This window comes from Dipodomys ordii, unplaced genomic scaffold, assembly GCF_000151885.1.
Source record: "Dipodomys ordii isolate 6190 unplaced genomic scaffold, Dord_2.0 Scaffold19, whole genome shotgun sequence".
Classification (NCBI taxonomy): domain Eukaryota; kingdom Metazoa; phylum Chordata; class Mammalia; order Rodentia; family Heteromyidae; genus Dipodomys; species Dipodomys ordii.
Window position 1 is genome coordinate 12,078,790 of NW_012267235.1, and position 18,140 is coordinate 12,096,929.

An 18,140-nucleotide genomic window follows, 5' to 3' on the forward strand; every position below is an offset into this window, starting at 1 on the left:
CTCTACCACTTGAGCTACAGCCCCACTTCCGGTTTTCTGGTGGTTTATTGGAGATAGGAGTCTCACGGTCTCTCCTGCCCGGGCTGGCTTTGAACGGCGATCCTCAGATCTCAGCCTCCTGAGTAGCTAGGATTACAGGCGTGAGCCACCAGCGCCCGGCTGTCTTTTTTTTTTTTTTTAACTTAAATACTGTCTCAACCTACCGAGTGCTCCTCAATTCTGGGAGCAACACAATAAGGGAGACCAGAGTGTGGAACTGAGGTTTGGTGTACCAGAGGACCTGTAGTCTTCCGCCAGCGACAGGTTCCATTAACCAAGGTTTTTATTGATCTTGTGCAAGGAAGTAAGGTACAAACTTCAACAAGTGACAATATTTTGTATACAAGTGGTAGGTGACCTTCTTATTCTGGGGAAAGAGAGCTAAACAGTAAACAGCCTATAATTTGCATAAACCTAAGTCTACCCATAGGCTCCCACACAGTTTAGGGTAGAATCTGAGTTCCCATTAAGAAAGGACTAATTGATCTTTCTCCAGGAAAACTCTCAGCGTTCCAGGAGTGTACTGAGAGAAGGCATTCCAAACTCCCAATCCTTTCAGGGTCTCATAGTGTGGATTTTTGGGCTCTCACAAAATACTGCTATAAACTGGGCACTAGTGGCTCATGCCTATAATCCTGGTTACTCAGGAGGCTGAGATCTGAGGCAGGAAACTCTTTCATACTCTTATCTCCAATTAACCAAAACAACAACAACAAAAAAAAAACTGGAAGTAGTGCTGAAGGTCAAAGTATTCCAGTGCTAGCCTTGAGCAAAAGGAGCTCAACGACAGCATTCAGATCCTGAGATCAAGCCCTACAACCAACAAAAACAAAAAAAAAAAACCCTGCTATACATTCTTCAAACATATAGTAAGTACTCATTAAACTTGTTGGACAACTGAATTTCTCAGTGTTTGTTGTCTTGGTGGAAGCTGGCTCATGTTTTATGCTATGTAGAATCTGAACATACCAGGTAGGGGTTAGAGAGGTGCCTTGAGCAGATGAAAGGACTGAAGCTTTGGAAGATGCTGAGCAGCTCTGGCAGAGGAACCTGGGACTAGTCCAGAAGAACAGGGACCTAGGGGCAGCAACAGATTCTACTTCTCTCCATGCTCCGGGAGGTAGACGACACATGAACTTGTCTGGTCAGTCACTAGACAGACAACTGAGGTCATTCTGGACTCCTTAACCTCCACATCTCCCCTCCCAACCAAGTTCTATGTTATAATTCAAGTGTCTTCAAAAGTTGGTAACTTACTTTTTTTTCTGGTCAGTTATGGGGCTTGAACTCAGGGCCCTAGGACTGTCCCTGAGCTTTTCTGCTCAAGGCTACTGCTTACCCATTTTGAGCCATAGCTCTACTTTTGACTTTCTGGTGGCTCATTGGAGGTAAGAGTTATAAGAATCCTTCATGACCATCCCAGGGGACCACTCAGAGAAAGCTTACCATAAGGTTTATTAGAGGGGCCATATTTCCCCGGGAGAGAGAGCACACAGCATTTGCCCCTATCCAGGTGGCAGGTAGGTCTGGGAGAGGAAGTAAGGTAAGTGAGTGCAAGGTAGGTCTGGGTGGAGAGAGGGAGTGGCCAGCTGTATGGTGGGAACTCTACGGCTGGAAAGAGCTCAGGTCTAGGTGGATCTGAGGACCAAGAGTCTCTGGGGCTTTCCTGCCCAAGCAGTCTTTGAACTGTTTTCCTCAGATCTCAGCCTCTGAATAGCTAGGATTACAGGCTCAAGCCACCAGTACCCCAGCTGGTAACTTACTTTTTTGTGTGTGCTGGTACTGGGGCAATTTATGATTGGTGTTCTACCACTTGAACCATGACTCCAGTTCTGGCTTTTTGCCAGTTAGTTGTAGATAATTCTCTTGGATTTGTCTCTCCAAGATGGCTTTGAACTACAACGATCAGACCTCAGCCTCCTGAATAGTTAGGATGATAGCTTGAGCTACTGTGGCTTTAAGCTGGCCTGGTAACTAACTCTCTTTGCACAGCCACTATCATAGCCATCCTTTCCTGTAGAATGTTAAAGGCCTAGGTTACCTCTACTGTCTCCAAATTGCAGTTTTAAGTGATCCCTCTAAAGCACAAATTTGATCTTCGATTTTAAAATCTTTTGGTAGGGGTTTGGGATGTGGCTTACTAGTAGAGTGCTTTCCTAGCATGCATGAAGCCCTGTTTTCGATTCCTCAGTACCACATACACAGAAAAAGCCCAAACTGGCGCTGTGGCTCAAGTGGCAGAGTCCTAGCCTTGAGCAAAAGAACCTCAGGGACAGTGCCCAGGCTCAGAGTCCAAGCTCCAGGACTGTTAATAACAAACAACAAAAAACAAAGCAAAACAACAACAACAAACTTTTGCTGGGTTCCTCGCTGCCCTGGGGGCCATGCCCAGCCTGCAAAGCCCTACCTGCACCTGCACAGCACTCTCTCTAAATGCATGCATCTTCGGTTTAACTCCATCCCAGGGGTGCAGGGCTTTAAATTCCTGCAGACTACCTCTGCTGAAAAATCCCTCTTTTTGAGGAAGCTTTTTCTCCCCAAGCTTCCCCCTCAGGCTCACATCACGCATGCTTATTTATTGACACCCGCGTGGTTGCGGGTGCGTAAAGGAAGTACTGCCCTAGCATAAGTGCTTGCGTGGGTCACCTCTGCGTCAGGGAGAGAAGACAGGGAGGTCGCCCTAGGGAGGTGAAGAACCCGGAGCCAGATCTGGAAGCCAATGAGTGAGGGTGAAGGGTGTTGCGCTGCGTCAGCGAGGTCCGAGCCGCCCTTGGGAGGAGGAGCCCAGGGGCCTGCTCCTCCTGACGCCGGAGCGCAGCGACCCCTTTCCACCAAGGGACGCTGAGCACTTATTGCCTGCGGATCCGGAGACGGTAGCCCGGCTGGGGCTCAGTCGGTCGCCTTTCGTAGACCTCGGCAAACTCGGGTATCAGCAGCAACCGGAGCGGAAGGGGCAGTCACCGCGGCGAAGCCGAGGCGCCGAGTCCCAGATCCGCGGCCCCGGGGGAGGAGAGGCGGCCTCCTCCGTGCGCAAACGCGCCGCCCATGTTCGGGGGCGGGGCCTGGATGGTCAGGGGCGGGGCCAGACGCTAGACCCGCCTCCACCAGCGCTTGTGTGAGCCGCCGAGTGCGTGGCCCGGGCTTGTTTTGGGGAGGCGGGGGCTTCAGGTGAGCCCGGGCATGGAGGGATCTGGGAGACCTCCCTCGAGGTCAAGCCATCGGTCTGACCGGAGGTCCATCTGTCCTGCCGTTCTCCCACCACCGCTTCCGCGGAGAATGGGAGAACAAAGGGAGGGGGCGGCCCTGGGGCCCCTGAGGGATTTCGGGGTCCCAGGTATCCGGCTCCGCCCACTGACACTTTCGGTTTCTCCCCGAGTCAGAGGCGCCGCCCTAGAGACCCTGGGCCGGCGCTGGGCGCAGCCTGCCGCCTCTTCGCGTTTGCCTGTCCGTCTTTGTGTCTGTCTCTGTGTCTGTCTGACTGCCTCCGAGCTTGCCTCCACTTCCACAACTAAGCCTCCAGGACACGACTCCCTGCACACCTTCACCCCTTTCCCATGGCAGGTAAGCGGGTGGAGGAGGAGAGGGTCTCCGTTATCCCCCACCCCACCAAAGTGGGTGCCAGCTGCCGCACACATCCTCCAGGAATGTGCTCCGACGGGCTGCGTGGGGCCCTCCCTTCCTCCCGGGGAGCCACCGCCCTGCTCCCCCACCCCATCTTTCTCCGCCAATTCCTACCACATTTCCCGCGGAGCCTCGTGGTCCTTGGGCTGGGAAACAAGATGAAGCTGCGTGCGGGGTACCTTTCTAACTCAGGCTTGCCCTCCACAGGCTACATGCCCCCTACAGGCTACGCCCCTTCGCCCCCACCTCCCTACCCAGTGACCTCCGGGTACCAGGAGCCTGCGCTGCATCCTGGCCCCGGGCAGGCGCCAGTGCCCCCCCAGGTGCCCGCCCCCACGCCTGGCTTCGCCCTCTTCCCTTCGCCGGGTCCTGTGGCCCCAGCGCCTCCTGCTCCCTTCTTGCCACTGCCAGGGGTGCCTTCTGGCCTCGAATTTCTGGTGCAGGTAAGTGGGAGGGTGATGGAAAGGGGACCTGGGCATTCAGGCTGGATGGCTGATTCAGCACTGCTCCCACTCTTTTCAGATTGATCAGATCTTGGTTCACCAGAAGACTGAGCGAGTGGAAAGTAAGTGGAAGGAGGAGCCGGGTTGGGCCTCGTAAACCTAGCAGGGATGGTGGGCGTCTCGGTCGGCGAGGCGCCTGAGCCTTAGCATGTCACCCTTAGCGTTCCTAGGCTGGGAGACCTGTAACCGGTACGAACTGCGCTCAGGGGCCGGGCAGCCTTTGGGTCAGGCTGCGGAGGAGAGCAATTGCTGCGCCCGTCTGTGCTGTGGCGCCCGCCGGCCTCTGCGTGTCCGCCTGGCGGATCCCGGGGACCGTGAGGTGCTACGCCTCCTCCGCCCGCTCCATTGTGGTTGCAGCTGCTGCCCCTGTGGCCTCCAGGAGGTGGGCGGAGTGGAACGGTGCCCTGGGGAGGCTTCGGTGTGGGGGTGGAGTGGGGAGAAGTTGAGGAGGAGAAGGGCCAATGATGGGGCAGGCTCAGGGTGAGGGGTGTGGCTTGTGAGGGGATGGGTGGTGGTAATGGGAGTTTAGTGAAACTTCCCCCCAGAGGGATGGGAAGAGCCAGGACCAGTGAGGGCTTGGGCCAGGTTGCTCTGCCTCCTCCAATGGCCCTGTCTCTCTCTTTCTCACTCTAGATGGAAGTACAGGCTCCTCCTGGCACCACCATTGGCCACGTGCTGCAGACTTGGCATCCCTTCCTCCCTAAGTTCTCCATTCAGGATGCGGATCGCCAGACCATGCTCCGAGTGGTGGGGCCTTGCTGGACCTGTGGCTGTGGCACAGATACCAACTTTGAGGTACCGGGAATAAGGGAAGATTTCCTAGCCCTCCATGAATCAAGATAGCAGCTTCCATGAGGCAAGATGGCTTGATGAAAGTCAAAGCACTGAGTTCCTTAGTCTAAAGCCATTATGACTCCTACCAGATTTCTAGTTTTCTTCTAATAAGAAAAGGGATACTAGCTGGGCTCTGGTGGCTCATGTCTGTAATCGATTACTAGCTTCCCCAGAGGTTCAGATCCAGAGGATCTAGATCAGAAGTTATCCCTGGCAGGAAAGCCAGTGAGACTCATAAGGCTTAGCTGAAAGAAAATGGCCACGTGGTTCAGGCAGAAGAGAGTTTGGGAGGGGGGCAGGAGATGGAGGCATGTGCAGAGAGGGGAAGAGAAAGGAAAAGAAGAGGCCATTTCTGGTGGGATTGGAGTTAATGTGGGGGGGGGGGAGTGGCCGTGGGATCTATCCGGTACAAAGGAAGCGTGACAGGGGCGGTCCAGGATATGACCTCAGAGAAAGGGGCAGTAACTGCCAGTTACGTGGGTTACAAATGCTGGGTGGAGACTTCTAGGGAAAGGACCATGTCTGCACCCAGGAAGACTAGTGAGGAAGGGGCCATTTTTTCCCCCCGGGCACACCTAACAGACTCCATCTCCAAAATAACCAGCAAAAAAGCAGGGCTGGAAGAGTAGCTCAAGTGTTATGCCAGCTGTGCAAGCAAGCAAAACTGAGTTCAAACCTCAGTACTACCAAAAGAAAACAAAAGAAAGATGATACTTATAAAAGTATGGGGAAGAAAATTACATTTTCCAATTGGGGAGGTAGAAGGATGATTACTCTTTAACTCTGCCATATTGCTGGGCCTATGTGACAGATGTACATGAGACTCTGGTTTAGGCCCTGCCGCAAGCACTAATTTGACATTCTGGCTTGTCTTGCCAAACTAAAAGTCCAAATGACCCAACCAATTTGAGGTCCAGGTGATAACCTTCTCACCATGTCAACTTGGAGCCTGGAGAACCCAAAGAAAGAATTTTGGAGGGAAATAACCATGGTTTCTAGAAGACAAAGGTCTTCCACAGAACCTTGAGTTCTTTAGGGCATTATTTCTTGTGCAGATGAAGTAAAGAGAAAAAAAAGGTGTCAACCAGTAGTTTTCTGTTCAGGTGCTTTACGTAAGGTAACTTGTAAAAAGTGAGTCACTTGTTAGTCAGCGGGAGGTTCTATGATGAGAACCAATTAGAAAGGAGATTATTGTGTGCTTCGTGGATGGGAATGTGTGGAGTATGGGGTTCTCATAGGACTAGAAAGTCCCCAGTCTTGAGCCTTTTCCTACCTCAGACTGGGCTGCAGGAAGGATCCCAGAGCTATTGGACAGTGGTGGAAGCAGATGGACAGGATATCGAAGGAAATAGCTTCAGTCCTAGTCACTGGAGACTGAGCATAGAGAAAAAAAAAAAAAGCCAGGAAGTCACTGTGAGTTACCACCCACTTCAAAAGGGCTTGTTTGCTGCTGAGCTGAGAGGCCAGTGGAAACTGTATGCAGAGCCTACAGCTACTTGTGCACTGTCCCATCATTCATAGGCTTGGGTCATCTCTAGAAGAGGCTCACATGTAATGCTAGACAGAGTATTCCCTGCTTTTCAGATTATAGAGTCACTCCTTTGAGCAGACATATCCTCTAGGAGCCTACTTAGCTGGCAAAGTACAGCCAGATTTTGGCAGCTTCCAGTGATGTCTCAATTAGGCTACTGTACCAACTGTGCATGTTGGGAACATTGGTAACCAAAGCAAACCTAGCAACCAGCATATACCACTGATGTTCAGATATGTCACTCATGGTCTTTGGAGAGTAACAGATTTGAGTCTGAGTCTTTATTTTTGCTCTGCACTTGTAGCATGATCCCAGGGGCCTTGTTACCCCAGCTGTCATATGGAAGCCCAAAGTTGTTGAAAAGATTCACTGGATATAGGGTCTATACCCAACTGTAGAGTGAAATTAACAGCATCCACCCAACTGTGGAGGGTAATTAAAGGCATCTGCCCCAGCTGAGACCTCCCTCCCTCCTGACAGGTTAAGACTAAGGATGAATCCCGAAGTGTGGGCCGCATCAGCAAGCAATGGGGAGGGCTGCTTCGAGAAACCCTCACAGATGCAGATGACTTTGGCCTCCAGTTTCCAGTGGATCTGGACGTGAGGGTGAAGGCTGTGCTGCTGGGAGCCACGTTCCTCATTGTGAGTGGGCTGCCCCTGCCCCTCCTCTTCCCGTCACTCTTTTGTTGTCATTTCCTAACTTCTTGAAAGTTGGGGGCCGTTGTTATGGGGGATTACCAGTCCAGACCTGGGTTGTAATAACTGAACCAAGTTGGCCCAGCCAGATCTCCTGTTGACACTGGCTTCTCCACAGGATTACATGTTCTTCGAGAAGCGAGGAGGCACTGGACCCTCTGCCATCACCAGTTAGAAGCCACCTCAGGATGAGGAGACCATCATCTCAACAAGAATTCAAGATGGTCGATGGCCGTGGCCTGGACACTCCTCAGAGGCAGTCCCTTCCATGTAGAGGACAAACAGGGGTGTGTTGAGTGCCTGGGATCTATGTTACCCTATTCCTATCATCTCCCCTGGCCTCCTTCACCTGTGGCCCAGAAGAAGGGGGTATGTATGAGTCTTTGCCTGCTACCTCCTGTAGTTCTTGGGCACACTGGCATGTCAGCTGCTTTCAAACTTTCCTTGCTCCCTCCCTCGCACATCCTTTAGGGCCTCATTACCAGAGGCCTTTTTTTTTTTTCCTGCCAATACTGGGTTTTTGAACCTTGGCCTCCCACTTGAGCTAGGGCCCCAACCACCAGAGGCAGGTTTTAAACCACAAAACTATGGGTTTACAACAGGGCCGGTGGGAGATGGGCAGCACCAAAGATGGAAGATATGCCACCCTTCCCCTGCTTGGCCAGTTAGTTCTGTCTCAGACTATGGCACTTTCAGGGGCTTTCTACCTGTCCACCAACAGCTGTAGAGGTTGGACCCCCAGTGCCAACTTCCTTTCCCCCCTGGGCCCTGCCCACAGCTGGTGCTTGCTGTAGCTTCCTGTGCCTTATTTAACCACCCCTTCCTTCCCTTGCTCTAGGAAGGAGGCTACGTCTTTGTATGTTGTAATTCATATAAACTTTGTAACTTTTTGAACATTGGAAGATGTATGTAATTGGGGAAAATAGAAGAAAGTTGGTATGGGCAAAAAATCAAAAGGAATTAACAATAGTTGAGCTGTTGTAGTTAATCTATGCTATTAAGATCAAATGCCTCTGAGTCCAAGAGGGCAATTTTCATTACCCATGGTGGCTCTGGATCCTATCAAGACATTTGGAGTCATGTGCCCCAATTCAATATGGCTGCTTCCATCATGCAAGATGGATGCCCCGTAGCACCCACTGAGGTATCTAATTGAGGATGACTACTTCATCATTGCAGCAAGTAGAAGCTTTCCTCTCAGTCCTCCTCATCTCAGGCATGGTATAGATCCTTCTTGGCATGGTTAACGGTTCTTTGGCCCTTGGAGGCCAGAGGGCAGGGTAGGGAGGAGATAATCAATGCCTGACCCTGGACTCCCCTGGGTTCTTCCCTTCCTGCTACAGCAGGTAGGAAAGTCTGCCTCTCTGAAGACCTTTTCTGACCCTGCTTGGTCCTCAGTAACCAGCCCTGTGAGGGCTTCAGGTGCTCTATGCTGGTGTCTGTGCCCAAGGAAGCAGAACTCAGGACCGGGCCAGGACGTAGCGGCTGGCGGCTGAGAGGTCCCACTGGTAATGCTCCAGGATGCGCCGGCAGTCAGCTCTGGACCGGCTACTCAGGTGGAAAAGGTGGTCTACCTGTGGGACGAGAGGGAGGGCAGCTGCTGACAGCCGGGCAACATGGTAGGAGAAGAGAGAAGCCTGGGAGAGGAGTCTGACTTTACCTTGAGATTCCGAATGGCTGTAACCACATCTCCTCCAGAGGCTCTCAGAGCCACCTGGCACTCCTGGTGGGTGACTCCATGCACGCTCAGCTCTACCTGTGGATGACAAAAGTTTTGTTCCGATCTCTGCGCTTTCCTGCAAGGCCCTTTGGGTACTAGACCATTTTAGTGAGGCCTCACCTCTATAATCTTCCTCTGCCACTCAAGGTCAGGCAAGGGGCTTCCAGAAGGGGAAGTGGCTTTATTGGCTCCGGGTGCTCCAGGGCATTGGCTGTGGGGGAGTTCTCTTTTGGGTAAGGGAGGCCGTGCCCTGGGGGGCTGGCTGGGCTGAGAAGAGCTGGAGGCAAAAGTAGGGCGTGGAGGTAGGTCTGTGGGTCCTCGGGGAACAGCTCTGGCATGTCGAAGTTCTGGGGGGCTTGAACCACCCCCTGTAGGGCGAGGGCCCAAGGACAGAACTGACTCCAGACTCTTGGAAATGCCTGCACAGTTGAGAAAGAAATGACTTAACAGGATGCCCAGATGTTGGGTCTTAGCGTCCTGCTTGCTGTCTTCACCTGCACTGAGCCGAATGCTTTTTACTAGAATTTTTACATGAGCTAGGTGTATTAGGTAGGATAACAAAGCATGTGGGAAAATGATTGTTAAGACTGAGGTGGCTAGACTGGATAGGATGGCTCCAGCCAGTAGTAATCTTAGCTATTTGGGAGGGGGAGATTGGGGAATCACAGTTCAAAGCCAGCTTAGGCATTAGATTTCTTGAAACACTATCTCAGTCAGTGGTGGGGCACACATACCAGTTATTAGAAAAGCCCAATGGCTAAGAGTATCGCCCACACCTATTAGCCCCAGAAACATGAGGAAGCACAAGTAGAAATATCACACCCCAGGGTAGCCTGGGCATAAATGAGACTCTACCTCAAAAATAACCAATGGAGCTGGCTCATGCCTGTAATCCTAGCTACTCAGGAGGCTAAGTTCTGAGGATCACAGTTCACAGCCAGCCCAGGCAGGAAAGTCTGTGAGACTCTCATCTCCATTAACCACCAGAAAACCAGAAATGGCGCTGTGGCTCAAGTGATAGAACGCTAGCCTTGAGCTGAAGAACACAAGGACAGTACCCAGGCCCAGAGTTCAAGCCCTATGACTAACAAAATAAAAATAACCTATGGATCTGGGTGCCAATGGCTCATGCCTGTAATCCTAGCTACTGAGGAGGCTGTGATCTGAGGATTGTGGTTCAAAGACAACCCAGGCAGGAAAACCTGTGAGACTCTTACCTCCAATTAAGTAACAAGAAGCTGGAAGTGGCTCAAGTAGAAGCTCAGAGGCAGCGCATAGGCCCTGAGTTAAAAACTAATGGAGAGCTGGGATTGTGACTTAGTGGTAGAGTGCTTGCCTAGCATGCATGAAGCCCTGGGTTCGATTCTTCAGTACCACATAACAGAAAAAGCTGGAAGTGGTGCTGTAGCTCAAATAGTAAAATGCTAGCCTTGAGCAAAAGCAGCTCAGGGACAATACCTAAGCCCTGAGTTCAAGCCCCAGGACTGGCAAAAAAAAGCTAATGGAAGATGGGGCTGGAGGTATGACTCAGGTGGTTGCATACCTGCCTAGCAAGCTCAAGGCCCTAAGTTCAATCTCCAATATGGTCAAAAAAGAAACAGACAAAACAACTAAGTGGCTGGGGGCCCAGAGAACTAAGAGCATAGGGCCAGAGTGGGAAATGCTGACCAGTGGGTAAGATAGGGGGCCTCCAGTCTCAATAATAGCTATGATGGGGCTGGGAATGTGGCTTGGTGGTAGAGTGCTTGCCTGGCATGCATGGGTTTGATTCCTCAGTACCACATAAACAGAAAGCCAGAAATGGGCCTTAACTCAAGTGCTTGAGCTGCTTTTGCTCAGGGACAGTGCCCAGGCCCTGAGTTCAAGCCCTGAGACTCAAGAAAAAAACAAAAAACAGCTAGGATTCCCACAGACAAGGGGAGGGAAGAAATCTTACATGCACAGGCACGAATACAGGGCAAGGGGCAGAATTGGAAGGTGGTTCTTGATCTCCAGCCCCTGGAGTCCCACCAAACCCACCTTTCATTTTTTGCAAGGGCACATTCCTTCTCTGGCCTCGTGCGGCTGGTAGATTCCGAAGATTTGCCTTCTCTCTGTCCCTGTTAAGAGAGGTGACCCAGTTCATCCTCCACCCTAATCCCTACCCTCACATATCAGTCAGTATTCTCTCACCAAGAACAGGCTTCCAGATGTGCTGGGACTTGGGGTGGGGTAAAGCTCCAACGGGGAAGCCAGCCCTGCTTTACCTCCAGCTGTGCTCTGGTCCTGTCCCCTAGGTTTTTTTTTTTCCCCAAAGGAGTTACTACATTTTGTCAGATACCACCACCACTATGTGACCACCCCAGGCCAGCTGTGTCTCCTCCTTCAGCTCCTCACCTATCTGTGCTTCCTTGGTGTCGCTCTCCCCTGAGTGGGGAGCCTCTGTGGACTGGACGGGTAGCGAGTGGGCCCCCTAAATCCACCAGTGTCACTGCTGAGGCTGGGAAGTTGCCCATTTTGAAGGTGCGACCATTCTGGCCTTTCCAGGTTGTAGAGTCTGGGCTGTAGGAAGAGGAGCAGAAGAATAGACAGAAGCATGAAGAAGAGTGGCCATTAAAGCCAGGTGCTGGTGACTAAGCCCCTGTAATCCTTGCTATTCAGGAGGGTGAGATTTGAGGATTGTGGTTTGAAGCCAGCCTGAGCAGGAAAGTCCATGAGACTCTTAGCTCCTCCAGTTAACCACCAAAAAACCACAAGTGGCACTGTGGCTCAAAGTGGTAGAATGCTAGCCTTGAGTGAAAAAGCTTAGGGACAGTGCCCAGGCCCTGAGTTCAAGCCCCACAACCACCACCACCAATAACAAAATTGACCACTGAGTTAAAGCCATATTTAGCTTACCAGGCTGCATCTGTCTAGAAGAAGGAAATCCTTTTTTCCTCCAACAGAAAAGGGGTCTATGGGCTGTCTGGGGCCCTGATAGAGTGAAACTGTGCTAGACCTGGGCCAAGAAGAGAGAGAAGACCCACAAGACCAGAGTTCAAGGTGTTAGGGAATACTAGAAAGCGAGGTCTCAAGGGTGAGTGGGTAACTAGGTAGCCTAGCTCACTCTTACAATCCTAGCAACTCAGGAGGCTGAGCTCTAAGGATTGTAGTTTGAAGCCAACCAAGGCAGGAATATCTCCAACTAACCACCAAAAAGCCAGAAGTGGAGCCCTCAGCAAAAAAAAAAAAAAAAAAAGAACCTAGTACTGGCACATAAGAGGAGGGAGAAAGAAAAAAAAAAGAAGACCCACAAGGCCAGTGTTAAAAGAAGTGGGGAAAAGTAGAGAAATGACTAGAACTCAAGAAAGATGAGAAAGGGAGGCCTTCCTTGGGAACACTTGGGATGCCTGAAGTTGTCACCTGCCCTCGATGATAGTGATAGGGTCACCAGACTCCATCCGCAAAGCACCTGACTCTGTGACATCTCTCACACATCTTCCCTCACAAGGCCAGGCCTGTGGAGACAAAAGAAGGGAAGGCTAGGCTTTTGGCCTGAGGCACCAATCAATCAGACCCATACTAGGTATGTCTTCTAGGCTGGGTCCTGAGTGGGACTGTTGCTATCTTCTAGTTGTAACCCACTTAGAACTAGGGGAGAACCACCTGGATTCCTTACCAACCTGGACAGGCCCAGGATGCAGAAAGTATCCTACAGGGGTCAAGGAGAGAGCCATCCTGGTCACTAATTTTACTCTACACCCAAGCCTGTCAGGTCCGTGTCCTAGGTACTTCTGGGAAATTTCTGTTCCTTACCAGTCCCACTTCCTCAACCTACACCTCTTCTCATTGGTTTGGTTTGGTTTTGCCATACTGAGGTGTAAATTTAGGGCCTTGAAATTGCTAGACTAGCATGATTGCACAGCCATACCTTTAGCCCATCTTCCTTTCACTTCTCTCTCTCTTTTTTTTTTTTTTGGTCATGGGACTTGAACTCTGGGCCTGGGCGCTGTCCCTCGGCTCTTTAGCTTAAGGCTAGTGCTATACCACTTGAGCCACAGAGCAATTTCTGTTTTTTTTCTATTTATGGGGTACTGAAGAGTTGAACCCAGGGCCTCATGCATGCAAGGCAAGCACTCTACCACTGAGTCACTTCCCAGCCTCTTCCTTTCACTTCTAATTCATGGCCATTGTCAAGGCAATCCCTCTAACTCATTCTTGGATCAGACTAGAATGAAATAATATGTAAAGTTGGTTTGTAATTCCTTGCCTTTCTATGGTTCCGATAAACCCTCAGAGTAGGGGCTGGGAATGTGGCTTAGTGTAGAGTGCTTGCTTAGCATGCATGAAGCCCTGGGTTTGATTCCATGTACACAGAAGAGACCAGAAGTGGAGCTTTGGCTCAAGTGGTAGAGTGCTAACCCTGAGCAAAAGAAGCTTAGAGACAGAGCCCAGGCCTGGAGTTCAAGCCCCAGGACTGGCAAAAAACAAAACAAAACCCTCAGAGTAAATAAAAGGACTAAATTCCTTTAATAGCAGATATAGGGCTGGGAAGGTGGCTCAGTGGTAGAGCGCTTGCCTTGCATGCATGAGGCCCTGGGTTCAATTCCTCAGCACCACATAAGCAAAAAGAAAAAAGCCAGAAGTGGTGCTGTGCTCAAGTGGTAGAGCGCTAGCCTTGAGCTGAAGAGCTGAGGGACAGTGCCTAGGCCCAGAGTTCAGGCCCCACGACCAGACCCCCCCCCAAAAAAAAAAAATAGCAGATACAAGGATTTAGGGAAGGGCCTTAGAGTCACATAGACTGGTACAGTTGTGTGACTGTGACATCACTAATCTATCAGTATCTAAATCACTCTATTTGTTTAATGGAGATAAAAATAATTACCTCATGAGGTTGTTGAGACAACTAAATGACTGTGTAGGAAGGTCTTAGTACAGTGAGTATGACTGTAAGAAGGCCTAAAGCATGGTACAGTGAGTATCTCATACTGTCAAGTACTCTATGCCTAGCCAGAATTTCGTAACATGCCCAGGAACCTTCTGGGAGGCAGCCCTGCTCACTTGGTAACCTTATTACTTCTATTTCCCCTCACCCCACTTGAGGCTTCTTTTCCCTGTCAAACACTCACAGGGACCTACTGCCCTCTCCTGAGCCCCTTTTCTGGCTCAGACACAGAAAGCCCAGCCTTTCAGCATACTGCCTCCCCAGGTCCCAAAGCACTCTGAAAGCAGGGATTGAATGTCTTGTTCAGAGCTTGATCCCAGAGTCCAGCACAGGCATCAGGTTACATTGGTCTTAACGCATGGAATCCTGTGATAGAGAACAGAGGAAAGCCAGGCTATGTGTATCTAGGGAGTGGAGGGCCCCCACCTCTTGGAGCAGCCCTTCCAGGTTGGCAAAGCTTGGACGATCCGCAGGGTGGGGGGCCCAGCAACGCAAGGCAATCGAGTAGAGGGCTCTAGAACAGAGGGGAGGCCTGGGCAGCCGAGCTCGTTCCTTCTCCAGCCGATGCAGAATGAGATATGGTGGGACCCCAGCCCAGGGTTCTTCGCCTCCAGAGAACATCTCCCACAGCGTCACTCCGAACATCCACACATCGGAGGCGGACGAGAAGGCTCCTTGGTGCAGGCTCTCTGGGGCACACCTGCAGAAGCAGAAGCACCCAGGGGAAGTTTGCCTTCTATTCAGTAGTACCCACAGCCAGGGTGCTCCTGTCTTCCTTTGCAAGCCCTTCCAGATCTGATGAACTCCTGGTCCCGGCCTCCTTTAGAGGACCAGCCGCCCTCCAAACAGGCCTGGCTGGTCTGTTCCCCAATCCCAGCTGGAGCCCACCCACCAACAGAGCGCCATGCTCACCAGGCATAGGGGATGGGGCGGGGCCCGCCCATGACATAGCGCCCGTGGGCGCCACCTAGAGGCCGCACCAGCCCGAAGTCGGCCACTTTAATGGTCTGTGGGGAGGCCAGCAGCAAGTTGCGGGTAGCAAGGTCCCGGTGCACCAGCCCGCGGGCCCCCAGGTAGGCCATGGCCCCTGCTAACTGCCTCAGGAAGAGGCAGAGCAGGACCACGGGAAGTGGAGGTGTTGGGGCTGGGGCAGTGAGGCGTGCATGCAGGGAGCCCAGTGGTGCCAGCTCCATCACCTGCAGGATACAGTGGTCTGAGCCATGGTCTGGCCCCCCAGCAGATATTCCTGCCACACACCAGCTCCAGGGCTGCAGGGGTACCAGCATTAGCATCTTCTCACCATCTGCAGAGGCTGGCCCAATACTAGGCCATGCAGTTGCAGCACGTGTGGGTGCTCCAGGTTCATCATGATGGATACCTCTCGGAGAAAGTCTCCCAGCTCAGTGCCTACTGGACCTTCAGGACCCACCCTAAGGGATTTGACAGCCACTGGGATCTATAGGTGGAGACAAGTGTGTAGGTGTGTTGGGGGAGGGGGACAGCCACACTGATGCCAGAGCAGAGAAAGCATGAAGACTGCAAGAGAGCTAGGAGTGGGTGACTCATGCCTATTATCCTAACTACTAAGGAGGCTGAGATTTGAGGCTCAGTTCCAAGCCAGCCTGGGCAGAAAAATCCATGAGACTTTTCTCTCCCACTAACTAGCAACAAGCCATCAGTGGAGGTGTGGCTCAAATGCTGGAGTGCCAGACTTGGGTAAAAAAAAAAAGCCAAGTAAGAGCTTGAGACCCTGAATTCAAGCTCAGTACAGGCCTATGCACATGTGTGCACACCCCTGCACACATACATGAGCACATACCATACACACGGGCATGCCCCCCCCCCCCCCCCCACCAAAAAAAAAACATGTTGCAAGGAACAGCTTGTTCAGGTACCCTGGGTGAAGTTTACTTTGTAGACACTCACTGTCTGGCCATTGGGCAGTGTCCATAGCCCTTGATGTACCACACCAAAGCAGCCTGAGCCCAACAGCTTGCCTCTGCACACAGCACCTTCTGGGATCAGACATTTGAGGCCCCCATCTGGCTCTGGGAGGACTGGCAAGCTCTCTGTGGGTGTGGTGGTCTTCCTCTGCTCAGGGGCAAATCCCCCCAGGATCTGAAATAGGAGTCGGCACTCAGGTATGCAAGGCCCTGCAGAATCCTCCCTGTCCCCTCTAAGCCCATTAAACCCCAGCACCACATACCTTGTAGACCCAGTTCTTAGGCTTGATTCCTGAACGGTATCTCTTCAGAGATTCAGCCAGTCTGCGCTGGGCTAAAGGAGGTGAGAATCAGAGGGCTTGGGTGGAGGTGGGGTGCAAAAGTATTTATAGGTAAGATGAGGGCCGGGGTGAAGGAGCGTGGGGTCCACAATGGATAGGCTGGGGAAGGGCATTAGGGCAGGGGTTCCTCACCAGGTCTGCCCATGCCAATTCCATCCAGGTCCTCAGGCCTTACAAAGTCGAAATGCTCTGGCCTAGTGACATTAAGTTCTTCAAGGATGGGCCGATAAAACTGGGCCAGCTGAGTGTCCCGGAGCAGCTGAAGCAGCCACAGGGAGCTGGCCTCGGGGAGCATGTCTGGAGAAGGACGTTTAAGGATAAGCAGGACATCTGCCGCCATCCTCTATGCCCCCCATCAGAAACTCAGAATACAGGGCACATGAGAGGGATCAAGGAACTCTGCCACTTATATACACATCTCAGGAAGCACACTTCCTTTTCCCCAAGTCTGTAGGTGCTCTTCCCTTGTACCACTGAGAAATATGTCCCGTTCATACCTGAGATTTCAAAATATTACCTACCCAGACTAGACTCTAGCTACACCCCTGGCACAACTCTAGAAATATGAAATACTGATCCTGCATCCCTAGGATACCCAGATATAGATTTCTGTAGACCTGAGCTACACCCTTGCATACACTTGAGATACCTCTCCTCCCCGCGCATGAGGCATTTTTGCCTGGGACACACACCAAAGACACTCAGATATCACATACACACACTCACACACACACACACACACACAAAGATACACTGTCTCTCATACATATTGAGACAGATACACTGCAAAACATGCTTAAGACAGCTAGATACACTCCAATATGCACTGTGAGATGCCCAAGTTTGCTTTTCCATACCCTCTCACATGCAAGTACTTGAGACACAGCAATTCACTGCCTCCATACATTTAAGATATCCAGTTAGGCCACCTTACATGTCTGAGGCACCAAGACTCATAAACTCACACAACAAATCAGGCACCAGTGCCTCATGCCTATAATCCTAGCTACTCAAGAGGCTAAATTCTGAGGACTGGGGTTTGAAACCCACCCTGGGAAGATATATCCAAGAGATTTTTTTTCTTCTTTTTTTTACGTGTGAGACTGGGTCTTGAACTTGGTACCTGATGCTTTGGCTCATTGGCTAGTCCTCTACCAACTGAGCCATGCTTCCAACTCCCTGACAGATTCTTATCAACTACTAAAAAACTGGAAGTGGAGCTGGGCACTGGTGGCTCACACCTGTAATCTTAGCTACTCAGGAGGCTGAGATCTGATGATCGCAGTTCAAAGCCAGCCCAGGCAGGAAACTCCAATAAACCACCAGAAAATCAGAAGTGGTACTGTGGTTCAAGTGGAACAGCGCTCATCTTGCGCTGAAGAGCTGAGGGACAGCGCCCAGGCCCAGAGTTCAAGCCCCACAACCAATCAAAAAAAATTTTTTTTTAAAAAAACAAAAACAACTGGAAGTGGGGTAGTAGTGGCTCAAGTGGTAGGATACTCACTTTGAGTAAAAAAACAATAACAACAACCAAACTGAAGGACAGCACTTAGGCCCTAAGTTCAAGCTCCAGTAGCAGCACAAAAACAAAACCTTCTCTAGGCAAGCATTCCTCCTTCTAACTCTCACACTACCCAAAGGTCATCCAAGGATCATAGCTAAAAAGCTACTCAAGAAGGCAACATGGGAAATTAAACAGGCATTTTGTGATGGGCTGCTAAGTAAGGCCAGTGTGAGCTCAAGGATTCCCCACAGAGCCTCCTTGACTCCACTTCAAAGGGGCTCCACCAACCTTCAAGAAAGGAGGCTCCAGGCCTCTAAGTACTGGCTGCCTGCACAGATGCTCTTACATACACACACACACACACACCTGGACACAGGTATACCACCCCTCTCCCCTCTCCCTTCTCCTCTCCCCTCTCTCCTGTCCTTAAGCATAGAAGAAACACAGGATCCCAGGCCTAAAAGGCAGGCCTGGCACTGCATGTCAGAGGGAGACAGGAGGAAAG

At 51.3% G+C, this 18,140-nt stretch overlaps 2 protein-coding genes across 3 annotated transcripts; one reads left to right on the forward strand and one right to left on the reverse strand.

The window, feature by feature from the left end:
• The first annotated feature begins 3,115 nt into the window (after positions 1-3,115).
• Plscr3 (phospholipid scramblase 3) lies at positions 3,116-8,123 on the forward strand. The gene is made up of 8 exons (XM_013013472.1): positions 3,116-3,207; positions 3,416-3,600; positions 3,868-4,103; positions 4,183-4,225; positions 4,325-4,545; positions 4,797-4,958; positions 7,009-7,170; positions 7,343-8,123. The coding sequence occupies exons 2-8, from the start codon at positions 3,594-3,596 to the stop codon at positions 7,397-7,399; spliced, it is 888 nt and encodes a 295-aa protein (XP_012868926.1). The 5' UTR covers positions 3,116-3,207; positions 3,416-3,593; the 3' UTR covers positions 7,400-8,123.
• Positions 8,124-8,186: 63 nt separating this feature from the next.
• Tnk1 (tyrosine kinase, non-receptor, 1) lies at positions 8,187-16,426 on the reverse strand. Of its 2 annotated transcripts, none has more exons than XM_013013471.1 (12): positions 16,264-16,426; positions 16,054-16,124; positions 15,774-15,965; positions 15,148-15,303; positions 14,760-15,043; positions 14,274-14,547; positions 12,327-12,420; positions 11,321-11,501; positions 10,964-11,043; positions 9,065-9,363; positions 8,885-8,980; positions 8,187-8,798 (listed from the first exon to the last, which is right to left on the reverse strand). In XM_013013471.1, exons 1-12 carry the CDS (start codon positions 16,424-16,426, stop codon positions 8,685-8,687), a joined length of 2,004 nt encoding a protein of 667 aa, XP_012868925.1. In that variant the 3' UTR covers positions 8,187-8,684. The 2 variants fall into 2 exon arrangements, with proteins under 2 accessions (XP_012868925.1, XP_012868924.1); XM_013013470.1 differs by having other exon boundaries at positions 11,321-11,485; positions 12,326-12,420.
• Positions 16,427-18,140: the final 1,714 nt, after the last annotated feature.